Raw genomic sequence first — 19,669 nt, 5'->3', positions numbered from 1 at the left:
TTCATGTTTTTTCACCACTTTTCCCTTGGGGAAACACATGGCATTTTCCTATTTACAACTGAAAGTACTTTTTTTCTCTAGAGTAAGTATTCTTTATCCATGTACTTTTTTTTCCCCCTACCAAGTGATCTGTTACATTTGGATAGAAACCAGTAGAGATCCAAACCCATGGATTAGTTGTCATGGCCTTTCCAAGGTTTGCTGAGGAATTCTCATCATTAAGAAAATGGCCTGCTGTGGAACATTTTGGTTGGTAATGACTTGTATCTCTTTCCCTCTATCAGTGATTCCAAGGCATCAGGGAAATGACAAACACCTCCTCCCCATAAAAAGAGTAGAGTCCTAGCCTAATGGGCTAATATGTGGGAAGATAACTTTAGATAATACATAGAAGTGAGGTAAAATGGAGTTGAATTAGAAGCAAGACTATTAACAAGTCATTATTCTCCAATTCCCATCCATTAGGGTCTTAATCTTTTTTAAAAATTTAATGCTTGCCATTAAAGTTAATAGAAAAGTAAAAATTTTAATAGTATTCTTCCAACAGACCCTCTGTTACAGAATGATAGAATTTTAGAATTTGAAGAAAGCCTACTTAATCTAAACTCTCATTTGCTACATAAGGAAACAGAAACCCAGGGAAGGTTAGTTGCAGAGCTGGGACTAAAATCAGTTCATTGCTCTTTACACCATTTTGCCCCAGAGTAGCAGAATTCACCAAATCAAAAAGGTCATTTTAAAAAGATTTCATGAGATAATTCTAAGTTAATGCGCGTTATTATCTGGAAGAAAACTGATGTTTTGCTCTTAGAGCTGACAATGATTCCATTAGCTTTTCCAGATTTGAATGCAAAGGTGTAACTACTAAAGATGTAGGGCCTGTATTTCTGCTTAAAAGTTTTTGTCATAAGGGAGGGTTTAGTTCAGAGGAAGAGTAGGTTGAAATAAACCAATACAAAGATATTATCTTACAGTGCTTCATTATGGACAGAGTTTGGTTGAAAATTTGCCAACCATGTCAAGGTTGTTTTTGTTTTGCTGAAATCATATACAGCTCTTAGACTTCAGGTAAGACATCAACTGGCTTGTGACTGTGATCTCACAGCCATCACTGAGGGGAAGAATCATTTTGGAGAGGGAACCCACCACTACCAACAACAAATGTTAATGAACTGCCACCAACAAGAAATTAGGCACAGGAACCCTGGAAGTGTCAGTAAAATACACCATAGCATCACTCCCACTTCCACCCCAGTCTTCAAAGACATCATCTGGAGAAGTAACTCCAATGAGGAAGAGGCCAAACCATTCTCACCAACTATCAACCAACTGCCTTCCAACTGCCACATAAAGGGCAGGCAAATCAGCCTAGCTGAAGCAACAAGGCATCTTGAGGGAGAGACAGAAAGCAGCATGTGCCAGGCAACCAAACCACCACTAGCTTGACCACCATTTCCCCTTAAACCCTGACGGAAATAGTCCAGGACCAGGAACCCAAGAGCCTTGGCAATGGCAGTGCTTGAGGGCAATGCCCTCAGATATCATCCTGGGAAGAAATCCTTATGGAGAGCAGCCTAGCAACTGCTCCCTCAAGTGCTACAAGCCACAACTATTTAAAGATCGAGAAAAGAAAAGTTCTTGCCTCCAAAGTCTTTGGCACAGTCAAGATGGCTGAACATCTGAAACAGATGATTTTTATCAGTGGAAATGACGTTAAAGAAAAGGTATTAACATTTACTTTCATGCTATCCCACAAGGACCTATCTGAACCAGAGCTGAAACCTTCCATATGTGTGATGCAAGCTCCTTGAGAGCTGGGACTCTGTTACTTTTCTATTTGTGTCTCCAGCACTTAAAACGCACATATTAAGCACTTAATAAATGCTTGCTTGCTCGCTTCATTCATTCACTCACTCACTAAAAGGTTAAGTGATTTGCCCAAGGTTACATAGCCAGTAAGTAAGTGTCAAGAGACAGAACTTGAACTCAGGTCTTCCTATCAATTACTTATGCTTAACTATGCTAACCTCAGCTTGAAAATAATGTTCAAGAATAAATGCATTCACAGTGCCTTCCTAAATTAAACAGCAACTCTCTCCCTTGATCTCATGCTCTTCTGACTCTTCTAGGAGCTTGCCTCTTTAATTATCCTCCTTTTCACCTTTAATCTTTTTTTCAGTCTTTTCACCGGCTTCTCTTCTGCTTATAACATTCCCACATGTACCTAAGCCATTAAAAAAAAAAAAGGCTTCCACTTGACCATGACAATCAGTCAAGTCAATGTCCCCTCTCTCCCTCAAGCCTTCTTTTCCCATCTTGCTGAACTACTTTGGGATTTCTCTGACTTCTCCACCATGCCCTGGGAAGCTCATCATGGGGAAAAATCTCATAATTCTACACAGCCCTGATAGTCACACTTTATCATTTGACAGCTCTCCTTGATAATCTCTTCTTTCTTGACTTTTGGGGAAAACCATTCTCTCCTGTTTGTCGTCTTCCTACCTATCTGACTTTTTCTCTATCTCCTTTGCTGGATCCTCTTCCAGATCTGACCCACTAACTGTGAGTGCCCCTGGGCCCTTGTCTTCTCCCTCTACGCTGCTTCACTTGGTGATGTCACTGGCTCCCATGGATTTAATTATTATGTGCTTATGATTCTTAAACCTACGTGTCCAACCCCAACCTCTCTGATTGTCCTCCAGTCTCACATTTCCAGCTACCTTTCAGACTTACAACATCTTAAACTCAATATATCCAAAACATTTCTCATTAGTCTTCCCCCTAAACTGTCCCCCCCTCCTCCTCCCTCCCTTCCCTATCCTCCCAGTCCCTCGGGCTTGCAATCTAGAAACCATCTTGGAATCCTCACTCTCTCTTACTCCATGTCCAATCTGCTGCCAAGGACTATCGATTTAGCCTTTACAACAACACTGCCACCATTCTGGTGCAAGCCTTCATAACCTCAAGCCTGGACTATTGTATCAGCCTGCTCAAGTAATCGATCTGTCTGCCTCAAGTCTCTCCCCACTACAATCCACCCTCTATTCAGCCAATATAGTGATTTTCCAAAAAAGCAGATCTTGTCACCCCCTCTACCCAAACTCCAGTGGCTCCCTACTGCCTCCGGGAACAAGTACAAAATGCTCTGGCATTCAAAACCCTCATAACCTCACTCCCCCCTACCTTGCCAATCTTATAACTTACTCCCTACCATTCACTCTTAGATCCAGTGACACGGACCTCCTGCCTACTTCACAAACAAGACAAAATCCATCTCCAGGTTCCAAGCATTTTCTCTGACTGTCCCCCATCCCTAGAAAGGTCTTCCCTCCTCTGCTATAATTACTGACCTCCCTGGCTTCTTTCAAGTCCTAACTAAAATCCCATCTTTTATTAGAAACCTCCCCAAACCCTCTTCATTTAAGTACCTTCCTTCTGTTAACTATTTCCCATTTATCCTGTACATTACCTTGCTTCGCATAAATGTGTTTGCTTGTTGACTTCCTCGTTAGAGTGTAAGCTACAGGGATTGTCTGTATCCTCTGTGCCTGGCACATAGTAGGGATGTAGTAAATGTTTATTGATTGATCACTGCCTTCTGCCCCTCTGATTGGAGGTCAGAGCCATAAACTCTAAAACATCATTTAATGATCACTCAGGACAGACATCTCACTTTTCACCTGGCTACACTACTTTGGGACTTCTCTGACTTCTCCACCATGCCCCAGGCACCTTCCTCTCTTCCTCACTTCACAGATTCCTCTTGCACCATCTTCTCCCACCAGACTATACGCTCCTTGAGGATAGGAACTGGGATTTTTTTTCCTAATTTGTATCCCCAGCATTTAGCAGAGTACCAGGCACACTGTAGGCTCTTAAGAAATATTACTGACTTATTTCACAGCCAAACTCTTATAAAAAGCTATCTAACAGTCACTTCAACTTTCTTACCTCCTACTCACTTCTCAACTTTACTATTTGAATTGCTTTATCCAAAAGTGGGCAGCTAGGTGGGACAGTGGATGGAGCCTCAGGGCCTAGAGTCAGAAAGACTCATCTTTCTGAATTCAAATCTGGCCTCAGATACTTACTAGCTGTGTAACCATAGGCAAGTTACTCAATCCTATTTGCCTCAGTTCCTCATGTGTAAAATGAACTGGAGAAGGAAATGGCAAACCACTCTGGTACATTTGTCAAGGAAACCCCAAATGGGGTCACAAAGCGTCTGACGCGACCAAAACAACACAACAGCAATACAAAAATACCAGAGACCTCTTTTAAAATTTTACAGATGTCTTTTTAAAAATGAGTTATTTCTGAATATACTCCAACTCATCCAGCAATTCAATATCCTAAATAGTAAATCCAAAGGTTCTTTTTTAGTAACACTTGACTGTTAAACAATCAGACAGCATTCTCTCCTGCTACAATAAATGTGGGTGCCCTCTATGGGTCTTTCCTGAATCCTCTTCCCACAGTGAGATTACTAGCTTTGATCAGTTCAATTATCACATATATGCACATAACCCCAAAATCTAATCGTATGGCCCTCAGTTTTCTGAGCTCCACTACCATAGCACCAAATGCTTGCTGGACATTTCCACAGGCTTGTCGCATTCAAGAGGGTACCATCATCTTTCCAAATGCACAACCCCAGAATCAAGACAGACTCATTCCTCCTCTCCATAAGCCTTGTCAATTTTACCACCCCAACATCTACATCATCTCCTCTGCACTCTTGCAACCACCAACCCAAGGTCATGATTTCAGTCTCTATCATCTTGTCCAACTATTCTGAAAGCTTCCCAATTACTCTCTCCTCTCTAATCCATCCTTCAGAGTTACCACAATAATCTTTCTACAGCATAGGTCTGATCATGTCACAACACTCCTGCTAAAGAAGCTCTAATGGTTCTCTATTAAGTCAAGGATAAAATATAAACTCCTTTGCTACCTATTTAAAAATACTAGCTCTTTACATGCACTTAGCTGCAGTATATCTTTCTAGATTTATTCATATCAGACCCCTTTACGTGTTCATTTCAGCCAAACTAGCTTATTTGTTTTTTCCTCTACATCCCATCTACTCTTACCCTCTCTGTCTCTTTTCCCCCCCTCCTTCTCACACTCTCCTTCTTTACCTCCACCTTCTTAGAATCCCTAGGCCCTTCCAGGGCTAAGCTTAGATATGACTTCCTAAAGAAGGCCTTCCCTGACTATACCTCTCCCAAATTACTTTTATGTACTTTGTATACACTTTATATTTACTTATTTGTCCACACAATGAATCTCCAAGTAGAATGTTAAGTTCTCTAAGGGCAGAAAGTTGTTATTTTTGTCATTATAGCTCCAAGACCAAGAACCTAGGTACAAGTACCAAGTACATGCTAGGTGCTTAATAAATCCTTACTGATTTGAACTGAGGAAGACTACCATGTAATTAAAAAGCAGATATGAATGAAGAAATAGAAAAAATGCTGGTAGAAAAGTCCTACCACTTGAATACTGGCGGAGACACTGCTGTGTTGTGCAAATCACTTGTCCTCTCTAAGTCTCATTTTCCTCAACTACGTAAAAATGATGGTAAACCCATGTCTACCTTGTCATGGTCAAAGAAGATAAGGTGATAATGTTTTAAAAATTATGAAGCTCTATACAAATGTAAGGTATTACAGTTGGGCACTGCCCTTATACTAGGCCTTTTTTTTTCTTTGAAGGAGCTTCATGGTCACTATATCACCTGTACCACACCTTAAACACCAGGAAGTGTTTAGTGAGCTACAAATAACAACGATACTAGTTTTCTTGGAACATAACCTAATTAGGAACCAAGTATTTACAAGAAACTTTTACTTGCCACTAACCTGGATGTGAAAAATTCTAACCACTATGAAAACTTCTGAATCACTCAAACACACTGTTCTAGTTAAACAACTTTAAGTGCTAAATGGACATACACACACTTCATTTTCTTATAAAACACTCATTATGGGAGTGATTCGAACTCTGAATTCTTTGCTCTCAGGTTAAACTACTACTTCAATAAAAATCTATTGCTACCAGACAAGTAGCTGCAGTTGATGATCTTAAAACTACTTTTTATCTTTTAATGTTTTGGGGAATAGACAGCTAGCCTCAAAGCCAGTTAGATCTGGGTTCAAGTCCCACCTCTGACACATACTGGCTATGTGACCCCAGGCAAGTCAAAATTTCTCAGTGCTCCAGTGAAGTCAAACTCAAAGAGAGTCAAGTCAGACCCCTGTGGGCCGTATTTACTTAGAAAATTGCAAATGTGTTGTACTGTATTTTTATTTTGCTGTATTTCCCAATTACATTTTAATCTGGTTCAGGCAGCACTTGGGAACCAGTCTGACACCTTTTCTCTGGCCAACAACTTAAGACCCTAGAGCAGATCATTTAACTTTTTTCAGCCTCAGTTTCCTTACCTTTAAAAATGGGGATAACAGCACCTACCTCACAGGGTTGTGGTGAAGATCAAATGAAAATAATGTACGTAAAGCACTTTGTAAACTTTAAAGTATCATGTAAATGCTAGCTATTATTACTGCATATTATCAAGACTTGTTATAGAAACTACATGGGTAAAAGTTACCTAATCTGAAGATCCCTATACCAATGAAATCACAGGTCTAGTCCTAACCCCTAAAATGGTTTTGTGACAGTCATTTTAGAAGCATGGTATTTCCAGCAAACATTTATTCTCCAGCATATTCAAAGCTGTGTCATGAGCCCTGGTGTTCTATATACTACTGAGAGTTCTTTAAAAAAAAACAAACACAAAACTTCAATATAGCAATATTTTTCCCTCTAAAATATTAAATATGCAATCACACATGTATCAAATATAGATTGCACAAAGCACTTTTCACATATGAAAATAGGTTTCATTTCTTCCAAAATGCTATCAAGCATTGAGTATATAACCCCTGATCCATACTTAGGGGTTTCATCAATATATCTCAAGTCTAAAAATTTTCTATCGCAAAACTAATTAGGGAAATGCTGTTTTCAGACCAGTGGTCTAAAGTGAGAGTTCAGGTCTCCTATGAGATTGTGGCTTTAATTCAAGGAGGCAGTGGACCATTTGGAGAATGGAAAGATGGGTAATACAACTTTTCAACCTTCATATTGCACTGAATTGCCTCTGCGAAGGAGACAGTCCTACTACTGAGGTGCCACTGGGGAAATTCCCTCCAATCCCATATCCCATTGCTTTCCCTCAGATCTCCTTCTAGCTGTGACAAGCCCCTCTCTGAGGACTAGCTGGCTCTTGACACATGAGTAAGAGTCCCATCTTCTCTCTTTTCATCTCCCCTAGAACAAACGAGTTGCACAGGATGAGCAGGCACATGGATGGGTTGTAATATGCAACAAAAATTCTTTTGCATTATCTTTCCCCCTTACCTCACCCCTCTTCTCAACTTCCCTGTTTCTGTCAAGGCCACTGACATCCTTTCAATCCAGGTTGTCATCATCTTCAGTGTATCCTCAGTGTCATATTCAAATTCTTACTCTTCCTCACCCCACATACCCAATCAATGGACAAATCTATCTCACTAGTCACACAGTCAATGTCCTAGGTTTGGGCCTCATTACTTGTCAACAGAATTAGGACTGCAAATGCCTCCTATTTAGTCTCCCCGCTATAAGTCTCTTCCTTCTCCAATCCATTTTCCACACAGTTGCCAAAGTGATTTTCCTAAAGAAAAGGTATGATCGTGTCACTACTGTACTTAATAAATTCTAGCAGCTCCTTACTGAATCTAGGAAGAAATATTACTTCATTTTAACTCATCCTTTTTTAATCTCTATTTTTGTGTAAACATTAGAATGTGTATAATTATTAGTACAATAACAGAACTTTAGCATGTAATTATTAATACAATAGTATATACAATTTATTAAAAAAAGGTAAAAGTACACATATTGTGGGTGCACGCAGAAATACTTTTTGCTATTAGGGATGCGATAAAAATAGTGCGGAGACCACTACTTTAAACTAATCCCAAAACAGGTCATAATATAGCTGCATTTTCAGTAAATTTCAATAAATATATTCAACTCACTCAAAGCTATTATAGCAGTTAGCAAACCACAAGTATCTTAATAAATCTGAATAATATATTACATTAATATAATTTATTACTATACTATAAATTTTAATCAAATTATGTGGCAATGAAAGGCTGATTTCTTACCTGGAATAAGAATTCAAGTAATTTTGCCCATGAAAATTTCTTTATAATTAGTAGCTTCTCTAATATTAAAACATTAGATTCCAAAACTTTAGAGTCTTCAACATAGTCAACAATACTATTTAGTGATAGCAACTTCCACTTCTTCAGACTTTATTCATTTTGACCATTTTGTCATTATAAATAAACTGTCACAAACAAGAGATGCAAGAAACTCTAACATACAGAGATAAAGCACTCAGTATGAAATGTTAATACAAAAGTATACAAAAGAAAGATAACTAAAAATCATTTGTAAGACTGCGACCCTTTCTAAGGATCCTGTTATAGGGGATCCCACATTTGGAAAAGATACAAGCCACTAACCAACTGTAAGACTTTGGTTAAATCACAATCTTGTTGAGCCTTAGTTTCCTCACCTTTAAAATTAGAGGGAACTAAGTAGGTTATTTATAAGGTTAATTAAATTACAAATCTGGCCCTTGACACTTACTAGCTGTGTCACCCTGGGCAAATCACTTAACCCCAACTGCACCCCCCCCCAAAAAAAAGGTTAATTAAATTATATCATTAAAACTATAGGGCTAAATGTCTTAATCCCCCCTTAACTTCTAACTCATATTTAAAAAGTAGGAAAACTACCTGCAGTGTATAAAGATTTTACAAATATTCTATGTACTTTTGAGTGATTCTATAAGCCAGTGTCTGTATAAACTCCTATCCACAAACTGGGCTAACAAAATATGTCCCAGTCTGTTATGCATACTATCATCACATAAAGATGTGCCAAATATTACAAATATCTCTGACATTTTAAAGTGAAACTAAAAACAAACAAAAAGACGATCTTAAGTTATTTTTCAACACACTTATACCATTATACATACAAAAGCTTAAGACAAATTTCTACCACTCTCAAAGTGTTAGCTTTTATGATTCGAAATTCCCCATTTTCATAATCTTACATCCAAATTTTCCCCTCATATCAAAGCACAATTTAGAATAGAGTATAAAACAATTTCTGTGACTTACTCTAAATTATCGTTTAGAAGACAAAGTTCATACTCAAAATGATTTCTCAATACTGCTCATAAGTAACTACTAAAAGCAATCTTGGTAATAGGAAAATAAAAACAGGTAATAATGTGACAGGAAAATAAAAACTTCTAATGCTGCCATCTATCTACAATCAGGTCCAGTGAGTAGAATGTCACTTTTTCTCATTGCAACGAAAATATACTATTAAGGTAGGATCTAACCAATGAATGGAAATCTCCAAAGATCTTAACACTTTGCCTCAGAAATCAAAAGGATAAAACAAAAACAAAAACAAACAAAACAAAACAAAGCACAAGAATAATTGGTCAATCGAAGGACAAGTTGAAAATAATAATTCTGTCCAAAATAATCTTCCCATGAATCTAACACTATGCATGTTGCCATGGTCTCCTTCAAAACAAGGGTTAAAATTAGAGGAAAATATTTCTGGCAAATAAAAAGGTATAATATTGAGATGTAACAAGTTCTGGACTAAACAGAACTGAAATCCAGGAAGAACTTGAATTATTTTGTGTCATCTTTAAATCTCTCTGTCCCAGCTCCAGCTACCCCATTTGTAAAAATGACACTGTACATTTCCAAATCCCATGGAATAGTATCACATTATTTGCAAATCTACCATACAGTCTTGGTTACATTTTAAGCTTTTAAAGGCTAAAACTGCACCAAGACACCCTATAAGACAGAGAAATGCTAAATCAACAAGAAGTAGAAACTTTGAAAACATTCCTTTTAATGAGGAGGGGCTCTTATTAATAATATGAAATAGCTTTTAGCTATAAGCTATCACTTCATGGAGTTTCTTTAAAGGAAATGAGTAGTAGCTTAATGAGTTAACAGACACCGATTAAATTCTGTGGGATGTTTAATATTCTTGAACTTTAAATAATATACAGTAGATTTTTCCAGTCAACTAGGTTGGGATTTAACAATTTCAATTTACAAAACTTAAAAGGTAGTGGCTACTAAAGACTCAAACCTCAATTTTAACAGATATAAAAGAGATGTATTTGACTTTTCCTTTATGACCAAATCTGAAGAGATAATAATGAACAGAAATACCATCGAGAGGAGAGATGGGAGAAGGGGGGAAAGCAAAGCTTATAAATGAGTGACAGACCAATAATAAAATAAACTTAAGAATTTAACCAATGATTTCCAGTCTTGGTTTTATAACACCCAGGAGTGTCCCCAATTATCTTGCTGTTTTCAAAAAAAAATTTCAAAACCGTATGGCTTTTTAATTTTTTTTTTTTTATCGATTTCTATGCCTGAGCAAAATTTTAGATGTCTTCCAAACAAGTGTGTGGCAACACCAGAAAGTTTAGGAATCAGTCCTCCACGAAATGGAATCTGACCCTCAATACCCACAACTGAGATTCTAAATTCCTCTTCTGTCTCATTTGGGGGACAGCTATTCTAAGTTACAAGAGACAGACAAGCAGGCAGACAGGTCAGACAGAGATCGAGAGATATAGATATGATACTAAGAAAAAAGACAATCGGGCACATTACCCAAATCCTACTGTGAACTTACTGCTGCCTCCTACCCTCTACCTCCCTCATTACAAGAGTCCTGGGCCTCCTTCGGGGACCTCCCTCGATTCTGGGTCACTCTTCCACATCCCAGACCCCCCTAATTTCATCCCAGCCCACCTCCCTTCTCCCTACAGCCCCTCCCTCCTTCCTTCCCCGCTATCCCCCTACTCCAGGTCCCTCTACCCGACACTGACCCCTAGCAGTGTCTCCTCCCTTTCCTCCCTCCCCAAAACCTTCTCACTCGCCCCCATCTTGCCCCGCGGACCCCCTGCCCACGGCACCTTTTCCCTTCATCCTCTCCCCCCGGCCTCTCTGCCCTCCCGAACCCCTCAGACTTCACCGGTACGTCCCAGAGGCCAGGAAGGGCCGGAGCCCTCACCCCGCCCCTCCGATCGAGCCGCAGGTCCTCGCGCCGCTCACCCCGTGCCCCCTCACCCCGCAGCCCGCCCCTCAGCTCGTGCCCCCCGCTCGCGCCCCTCACCCCGCCCTCAGCCCACGTCCCTCCGTCCTCCCCTTCCCCCTCCCCTGCCCAGGTCGATCTCCCCAGGAGAGGGGAGGCCCCAGAGCCTGCCGGCCACTCACCCGAGCGCCGCGGCCGCCGCCGAGACTTGAAAGGTTTCGGCGCCGGTCGGCCGGCCGGCCGAAGGTTCCGGCTCGGTCCCCGCAGCCCTTACAGCAGCCCCTAGGGAGAGAGCGCGGCGCCGCCTCCAGCTCTGCCCTCCCCGGGCCCAGCAGCCACAGTCGCCGCCATATTGTGCACTTCCTTCCCTCCTCCTCCTCCCTTCGCTCTCCTCCCCTCCGGCGTCCTTCGTCATCGCGCCGCGCTCCAGGACCTCCCCCAACCAATGGGAGGAGCTGACGATGACATAATCTCTCCCCTCCCTAGCCTGGGGCGTTGTGGGTAGACAGTAGGATTTGTTGAAGCGAGTTGATATCTTTTAATTCCGCTTCAAAACATCAGTTCAGCGCTTGCTATGTGCTGGTTCTGTGCTGAATGCTGGAGAATGCAAAGTTAGATAAAAGCCACTCCTTGCCCTCTAGAAGTGTATAGTCTAGTAAGATATACAAATGTCCTATGACACTAGGCAAAGTGATAAATGCTTAAGAGTTCGTAAAGAGTACCATTTTGTTTTGCGAACTTAGGTGGCGACCTGTGTGTGAGGTTAAGTTGTTCTCCCAAATCTGCATACCCACCTCCAGCCTTCCCCAAAGCTCCAGTCCTGTATTTATAGCTAGCTACCTGCAGGATATCTTCACCTGCATTTCCACAAACTGTATGTCCAAAACTAATTATCATCTTAGACTTAGGAAAACCTCGGTTCAAAGACTATCTTTGAGGGGCAGCTAGGTGGCGCAGTGGATAAAGTTCCGGCCTTGGAGTCAGGAAGACCTGGGTTCAAATCCAGCTTCAGACACTTGGCACTTACTAGCTGTGTGACCCTGGGCAAGTCACTTAAACAAACCAAAAAAAACAACAGACTATCTCTGACAATAGCCATGTGACAAGGAGCAAGTTATTTAACTTCTGCTGATGAATGGGTGGATGCTTACTAGATTCAGTGCTTGCTGTTAAGTACTTTGAGCCTCAGTTTCCTCATTTGTGAAATGAAAAGGAATAACCTGACCTAGAGTGATATTGAAGAATCAAATACATTGTCAGATATCAGACATGGATGTATCCATATTGATGCAAATTAGGCATAAATATGTTAGACTTGGCAACTTGCCCCAGTACACGAACATATCAAAGTGCGGTACAGAGGAAAGAGTGTGTGGCTCCGGAGTGACGGGACCTGTGTTCAAGTCCTGTCTATGACACCACTTATATAACCTTGGGCAAGTCACTTCGTTTACCTGTGCCTGAGGTTCTTCATCTGAACAATGAATTGGTTGAACTCAATGCCCCCCAAAGTCTCCTCCTTAAATCTAAATCTTTGATCGTACTATGTAAGGGAAATTGGCCTGGGTTTGTTTTCTTTAACATCTTTCTTTTTTCTAAAAAAGAAAAAAAGTTTTATCGATGCTTTATTTTTATTTCTATGTCTTTTCTCCATGACCCCGTTACCACAGAACCCTCCCATATAACAAAGAAGCATATTTAAGCAAAACATTAACCATATCTGATAATATATGTCTTCACATAGCCACACTTACAGTCCAAGTTTCTCTGCTGACAGAAAGTGAAAAAGACCTTTGGTCTTCTGGAGTCAAGGCCTCTAATCCATTCTTTCTTTCTTTCTTTCTTTCTTTCTTCCTTTCTTTCTTTCTTCCTTCCTTCCTTTCTTTCTTTCTTTCTTTCTTTCTTTCTTTCTTTCTTTCTTTCTTTCTTTCTTTCTTTCTTCCTTCCTTCCTTCCTTCCTTTCTTTCTTTCTTTCTTTCTTTCTTTCTTTCTTTCTTTCTTTCTTTCTTTCTTTCTTTCTTTCTTTCTTTCTTTCTTTCTTTCTTTCTTTCTTTTTTTTGGCTAGGCAATTGGGATTAAGTGACTTGCCCAGGGTCTGAGTGCCTCCAGGGCTGGTGCTCCATCTACTGCACCAGCTAGCTGCCCCTCCAATCCATTTTTAACTCTGCTGTCTGAGTAATCTTCCTGACTGTTGCTCTGATCATATCACTACTTGAAAAATCTTCAGTAGAACCGTATTGCCAACGTGATAATGTTTAACTCCCTACCCTGGCATTCCAGGCCTTCCACAATCTGGCTCCAACCTACCTCTCCAGCTTTACTTACCTCATAACCCTTGTTATATTCTAGTCTGCCCCTCCCCTTCCTGCTCCCTCTAGGGTCAGTGTTTTTGTTCATGATATCCCCCCATTCTTAGAACAGATTTCTCCTTTTACCTATTTCTATTTAAGTTCCTCCTTTGTCTCAAGGCCCAGCTCAGAAACCACCTCCTCCACAGATGAAAATAATCTTTCCTTCTGTAAATTTCTCATGAAACTTTAGCTGGCTCCCCTTTGCCCCTAGTAAAACCTATGTTATATCATACTTATTTGTGTTCATGTCATTTCTTTCATCCCATTAGACTTCAAGCTTATTCATGGCAAGTTCTCAATCATTTTCCATCTTTGTATCTCAAGCCTCTAGCACGATGCCTTGCATGTAGGAGCTGCTTACTCAATGGGGTCGGGTTTTTTTTAATTGAATTTCCTTACTCAGAAGGTTCTAAGGTAATGAATTAGGTGAGAGTAGAAACAGGAGTAGCATAAGGAACGTGGATAGTTGCCTGAATTGAAATACAGAAAAATGAGAAATAAGGGACATGTCTGTCAGAAAATTTTACCCTTCATAGCATATTGTTAAATTGTGATTGTGCCTATGTATAAGTAATTATAGTTTTGTTGTGCTTCTATTGCTACATCTAAATGGAAATAAACTACTCTTTTAGGGTATAGAATTTTACGGTATTTTCATGGAGGAGATGGAGGGAAACTGCAGTTTCTAATCCTTAGCAAGAGAGCTCTTTGTTCCAAATTGTAGATAAGAGGTTATAAACTTTCCAAATTAAAGGCTAAAGGGTAGATAACCAATTGCAATTACAAGCATTCCAGTTATGCATGATCAAAAGCCCCACCCCTGCTGGAAATGCGAGATCAGTACATTCTTCATGTATACAACTTCCTGGTCCTATTACCAAATCAAGCAATAATCATAACTCACATGTGATCCCCAGGCATCCAACAAATGTCCAGAGAACTGGAAGAAGAGCCTAGAAGGTTAAGTAGAGCTCTTGTGAGAACATGAATGTTGGAGGGAGTGCCTATCAGAGTATATGGGGGTTTGATAATTCAAGTTGCCTGGAGAACTTGCCCTGATCAAACTCCCTTACAAAGTCTTAACTCATTTTATGCTTTCAGGTTTATAAAACTCCTTCTTTCACCTGTAACCTAGTGAGGTAAGCATAAGTTTGTTGATTTTTGATCCAGACCTCTGATTTCTTGGGGGGGGGTTGGGTTTTTTTTCTTTTTTGGCTAGGCAGTGGGGTTAAGTGACTTGTCCAGGGTCACACAGCTAGTAAGTGTTATATGTGTGTGGCTGGATTTGAACTCAGGTCCTCCTGAATCCAGGGTCGGTGCTGTATCCACTGCACCACCTAGCTGCCTTTGATTTCTTGGTTTTAAGGAAGGAACCATTCATTGGTGAGGAAATTCCTCTATATATGGAATTGGAGACTTTTCTACCTTGGGCGCAACTAAGAGGTTGAATAACAAAACTACTTTTGGACTGCTTCTTATCTCAGATGCTGGTTCAAGACCTAGAGTTACTAAAATGCAGAACATAAGTAAACAAACATTCAACTCAACCAAATACAGAACCAATTAAAAGCATTAACTGTGTTGAATTGTGCAATGTTCTATATCCATAGTCCTCCACCTCTGCAAAGAAGGGAGGGAGGTACATTTTCACAACTTTTCTTTTGGCCAAGCTTGGTCTTTATAATAACATTGTGTGCAATTTCCCTTTTTTTGTTCTTTCGATTTGCAATTTAGTTTGTGCATGAGGCAATAGTTTGAGCTCAATCTTCCAGAGTGAGGCAGCACCCCACCACCAAGAATTCTAGGTACAATTTACAGGTTGGGGATGATTCTTCTCGGATGGTGTCAGCTCAAGCCCCTACCTGTGTGTTATCTCTCCAGATGTTCGCTGCCAGTGATTAGCTCCTCAGCTCTATGTAACCAATTAACGTAAATTATCTTTTACAAAGATACAGCAAGAACAAACACTCTATCTCTCAGCACCTGGAGAATACACTATAGCACCTCTGTCTCTGTGGAAAATGGACTTAGAGGAGTTTCTACATATTATTGACCCCACCAAGTTCACTTCCAAATGTTGTACAGTGTATGTAAGGATGAGGCCACATCTCTGTTACTGGTTGACTGATCCAAGCAGGTTGCTTAGGTCATCCTGTTGAGGTCTAGAGGTTCTGGGAACCCCAAAATTCAAGGGCAAAAGGCGCAGGTCCTGCGTCAAAAGAATTCAACTCAAGCCTTCTTTAAAGTCAGAGACAAAGTTTATTGTTTCGCCGGTAGAAGCATGTGGGCCTTTTAAGAACCCGTGCTATTACGACCATGTGGGCCAGAATCTTAAGGAATCAGATCAATTTGGTAGAGGCTGACCTTTTTTATAGTGTGGTCAATAGCTTGAGGTGACTGGGAGATTACAGAGAAGGGGTCTAGATGGGATTCAGGAGTGGTTGTCTAGGGTGGAACCAGATACAGACATTGAGGGCCACAATGAAAGGGCAGTTCAAAGGATTATTAACTGGAAAGGGCCAGGTGCCCTAGGTGAAAGCCAGCAACCTGGGCTGCGTGGGAAAGTCCAGGGCCCTTTAGGGGTCCATCATTAGCATCCCATCAATCCCTTCTTCCCATCAGTCTTCTGGCAAACCCTGGTATGGACTCCAGCTGCCAGATATCTCATGGCTTTCTCTCCTGACCTTTTGAAGTTCACAGTGTCATAAACATCTCCAGTCTCGCTCACCTACATGCAGTAAAGAAAAGACACAAGAGAGACAAAAGCAACAATAGGGCAGTATGCTCAGGGGCCAGATGGCAAAGACCTGAGGCCTTCCTCCCCAGCTAGGTCACCCAGTGCTTAGAGCACTGTGTCTGGAGTCAAGAAGACCCAAGTTCACATCTAGCCTCAGATGCTAGCAGTGTGATCCCAGGCAAATTACTTAACCTCTTTCTGCCTCAGTTTCCTCAACCGGAAAAATGGGACTAGAATAGCACCTACCTCCCAGGGCTGTTGTGAGGATTAAATGAGATAATAGTTCTAAAGTGAGGCACAGAATCTGGTGCATAGTAGGAGCTTAATGAATCCTTGTTCCCTTCCCCTTCCCTGCTGAAAGCTTACTGCTTGCCTTCTTACAGCCAGGTAGGAATGAGGACCAGCCTCCAGGAGACTCGTTTTTTTCTGGTTACTGCCTTTGAAAGATACCCTAGTTCCAGATTCACAGCCAAACCATAAGATTAGTGGACCCATTCCAGAATACAACATGCTGTAAATGAGGGAGCAAGAGCCTACCATTACATGTTCCCATGCCTGTCCAGAATCAAGTTCACAGTCTTTTCCACATGGGGACTGCCCGGGTTGAATATTCTGAACCAGTTCACCAGTGACATATAGATCACTTTTCTGGTTCTGCTTACTTCACTCTACAGCTATTGGCATGTCTTGCAATGCTGATTTTAATTCTTCTTACCTGTCCTATCTTAGGGTGCAGTAATCCAACCCAGGGCTTCTGACTCCAAGACTCTATGGAGTCAAAATAAAAACCTCTCTGGCACTGCCTTCCTGAGTCTCTGTGATAAAACAGGAGCCTACTCCTTTATAGATGCACGGATGGTTGAACTTGGACATGGCCTCAGAAATTTCTATTCAACCTCCACCACATTTTCATGTGGAGAAACTGAAGCCCAGAGAAATGAAGTGATTTGTCAGAGACTTGAAGGAGATGGAATAAGAATCTAACTCTAAATCCAGACAGTTTGTCTCTTTTCTGCTTCTGAAGGGGATTAGAGATGTCTGCAACGTTGAACTAGAAATACAATTCTCCTTTCGCTACATCCAAACTTAGAATTCTTGGAAGGAAAGTTTTGTGTAGTGACTGACATGTGGATCATTACACTTACCTCAGAGTTTCCCTTGACCCCTAAGTTGATATCTGAATTCATTTCCTTGAGTTTATCGTTTGGGTCAACATTTTTATCTATAATCTGAGATTATTTCATGTGAATATGAGTATGTGCTTACATAGCCTGTCTTCTCCATCAAATGAGTGTCTCCCTTAGTGAAAGGGTTATATCTCCTCCTATCAGACGTGGATCTTCATGAAGCTCCCCATTGTACCTAAGAGAAAGCTCTTTGTGGCTGAAAGTGACTTTCCTTCATCTGATCTCATTATATTCTATCTTATCCTATTGGAATTTAAATTATATTTATCAGTAACACAAGTCCTCTACTTCCTCCATCCCTGAATTCCCAGATTGTAAGCTCTTTGGGGACTAGAACTTGTCTTATTTATCTTTATATTTCATATCTTGCACAGTGCTTTCTACATAGTAGTAAAGTAAGAAATGTTTACTAAATGATTGAGTTGAATGTTGACCCTTGTAAGGAAGGCCTGCCTCTTCATCCCAGTTTCCTACTGCTTGGGCCAAATGATTTCTCAATCTGAAAGCCATTTCTGCAAGGGAACTGGGGACAAGTCACTTGAAATGCAGCAGCCAAGAGACTTCCTCATCCTCTAAGAAGTGACATACCCTTCTGAAGAATGATTCCCAGAAGAGTGACTCATGATGGGCCTGGCAGGGTGAGATCACCCACTGCCCCTAACTCTTTTTCCTATCCTCCTAGAATTCCTTTCGTGCCAGGAAAAGTAGTTTTCAGCCTTGAGGCAACTCTTCTGTTAAAGGAGCAATGTAATGGTATCTATCTCCCCTCCTATAGCACAAGATATGGGCAGTCCTTTGGGTATTCACTGGAAAAGACCACTGTTGGCAGTGGGAAACCAGATGGCAAACACACTTTCATTAAATGCAGAAGGTTTGGGTACAAAAGGAACAGAAAGAAAGAGATAAGTAGCAAAAAGTGGTACAGAGGCAGATGGCGGGCATGGGAACAGGTGATGGGGTGGTAAAGGAAGGCAGCTTGGGGCAGAGGACAGATACGGGGAGAGGTAAAGTGTGTCACTCACTTAACCATGGATTAGACCTGGGAGCACTAGGCAGCATGGACCTGGAAGAATGTTGGGGTAGGAAGGGGGTCCAACAGGAATTTGAGATCCCATTTTTATAGGGTAACTCCTATGTGTGCTGCCTTGAGGTTAGTTCATTAACATATCCAAATCTTCTCAAAGTTATTGGTGAAACTTCAAAGTTACATCTCAGTTACTGGTATATTTTTAATGTTCTGCTGCTCTAGAACTGTGGAGGTCTGGATTTTGTCTGGAATTTACATACCATAGGACCAGAAACCTTGACAAGTAGCGCCTAAATGACTTCCTCTGATTCAGCAAATATGACCAGTATGTGAACTTTGGTCAATATATGATACAATTCATAAATTATGCTCCTTTGATCTTTGGGACAGTTTGTACATGACTTTCGGGTTCCCTTTTGCAATTGTATTTCCTGCTATTGTTCTTTTATACTGGATACTTATCGGGGAGTGGGGGAGGGAAGGTGGTCAGGGGGACCAGAAAAAGATACAATTTTAACCCAAGGTGACTGCCTATTCCTGCATCCAATCATTCAAATGTTCATAGACTTTTTACTATGTAAAAAGAATGGGTCTTCACTATTTAAGATATAGAGATGTGTAACACATAGTTCCTGCTCTCAAGAAGTTCACAATGAAGGGTTTGGGGGAGCAGTATGTGAAAAGATATACTCAAACAACAGCATAGAATACAAAGATGATTCTGATAACTGACACGAGGTATAGGCAAAGTTGTTGTTTGTCCTTCTTTCTCAAAGAGGACCATGACATCAGGAAGGTGATGCCATGACTTGCGAGTGAATTGGATTGAAGTGATGGAGGGCTGTGTAAAATCACCAGCCTCACTCTCTCCTCCAGAGCCATCTGGGTCCAGTGACAAGATATAGACCAGGACGACTGGAGATGACCCTGGATGTGGTGTTCTATGGAAGGAAATGAGAGATCCCTGGGGAGAGGAATCAGGTATATTTTTGTTTGTTTGGTTGGTTTTTTTGGTGAGGCAATTGGGGTTAAATGACTTGCCCAGAGTCACACAGATAGTGAGTGTTATGTGTCTGAGGTCGGATTTGAACTCAGGTCCTCCTGACTCCAGGGCCAGTCATTTCACTGGTCACACACTGCGCCACCTACCTGC

The 19,669-nt window shown here is 40.9% G+C and overlaps 2 protein-coding genes across 8 annotated transcripts in view; one reads left to right on the top strand and one right to left on the bottom strand.

The window, feature by feature from the left end:
• The window catches only part of UBAP1 (ubiquitin associated protein 1), an 82,070-nt gene that overhangs the window by 57,927 nt on the left and 4,474 nt on the right, over positions 1 to 19,669 (bottom strand). Inside the window, exon 1 of one of the 3 annotated variants that reach the window (XM_020966990.2) lies at positions 11,397 to 11,605. The exons of 1 other annotated variant lie outside the window; for it this stretch is intronic. The gene's annotated coding sequence lies outside the window, so the exon portion shown is untranslated. Of the gene's footprint in view, positions 1 to 11,154; positions 11,175 to 11,396; positions 11,606 to 19,669 lie in introns of those variants that run through there. One more of the 3 variants, XM_020966992.2, reaches the window with a different exon arrangement.
• The window catches only part of LOC110194581 (uncharacterized), a 69,069-nt gene continuing 63,895 nt past the window's right edge, over positions 14,496 to 19,669 (top strand). The window contains exons 1-4 of one of the 5 annotated variants that reach the window (XM_020966999.2): positions 14,510 to 14,525; positions 14,667 to 14,704; positions 17,956 to 18,127; positions 19,393 to 19,497. In XM_020966999.2, coding sequence (XP_020822658.1) covers positions 19,470 to 19,497 — 28 coding nt within the window. In that variant the 5' untranslated portion in view covers positions 14,510 to 14,525; positions 14,667 to 14,704; positions 17,956 to 18,127; positions 19,393 to 19,469. The other 4 variants (XM_078152687.1, XM_020966998.2, XM_020966996.2 and 1 more) reach the window with 4 other exon arrangements.

The sequence above is a fragment of the Phascolarctos cinereus genome, unplaced genomic scaffold, assembly GCF_003287225.1.
Source record: "Phascolarctos cinereus isolate Bilbo 61053 unplaced genomic scaffold, phaCin_HiC Scaffold_4;HRSCAF=312, whole genome shotgun sequence".
Lineage (NCBI taxonomy): Eukaryota > Metazoa > Chordata > Mammalia > Diprotodontia > Phascolarctidae > Phascolarctos > Phascolarctos cinereus.
This window is presented reverse-complemented; position numbering and strand designations above follow the sequence as displayed.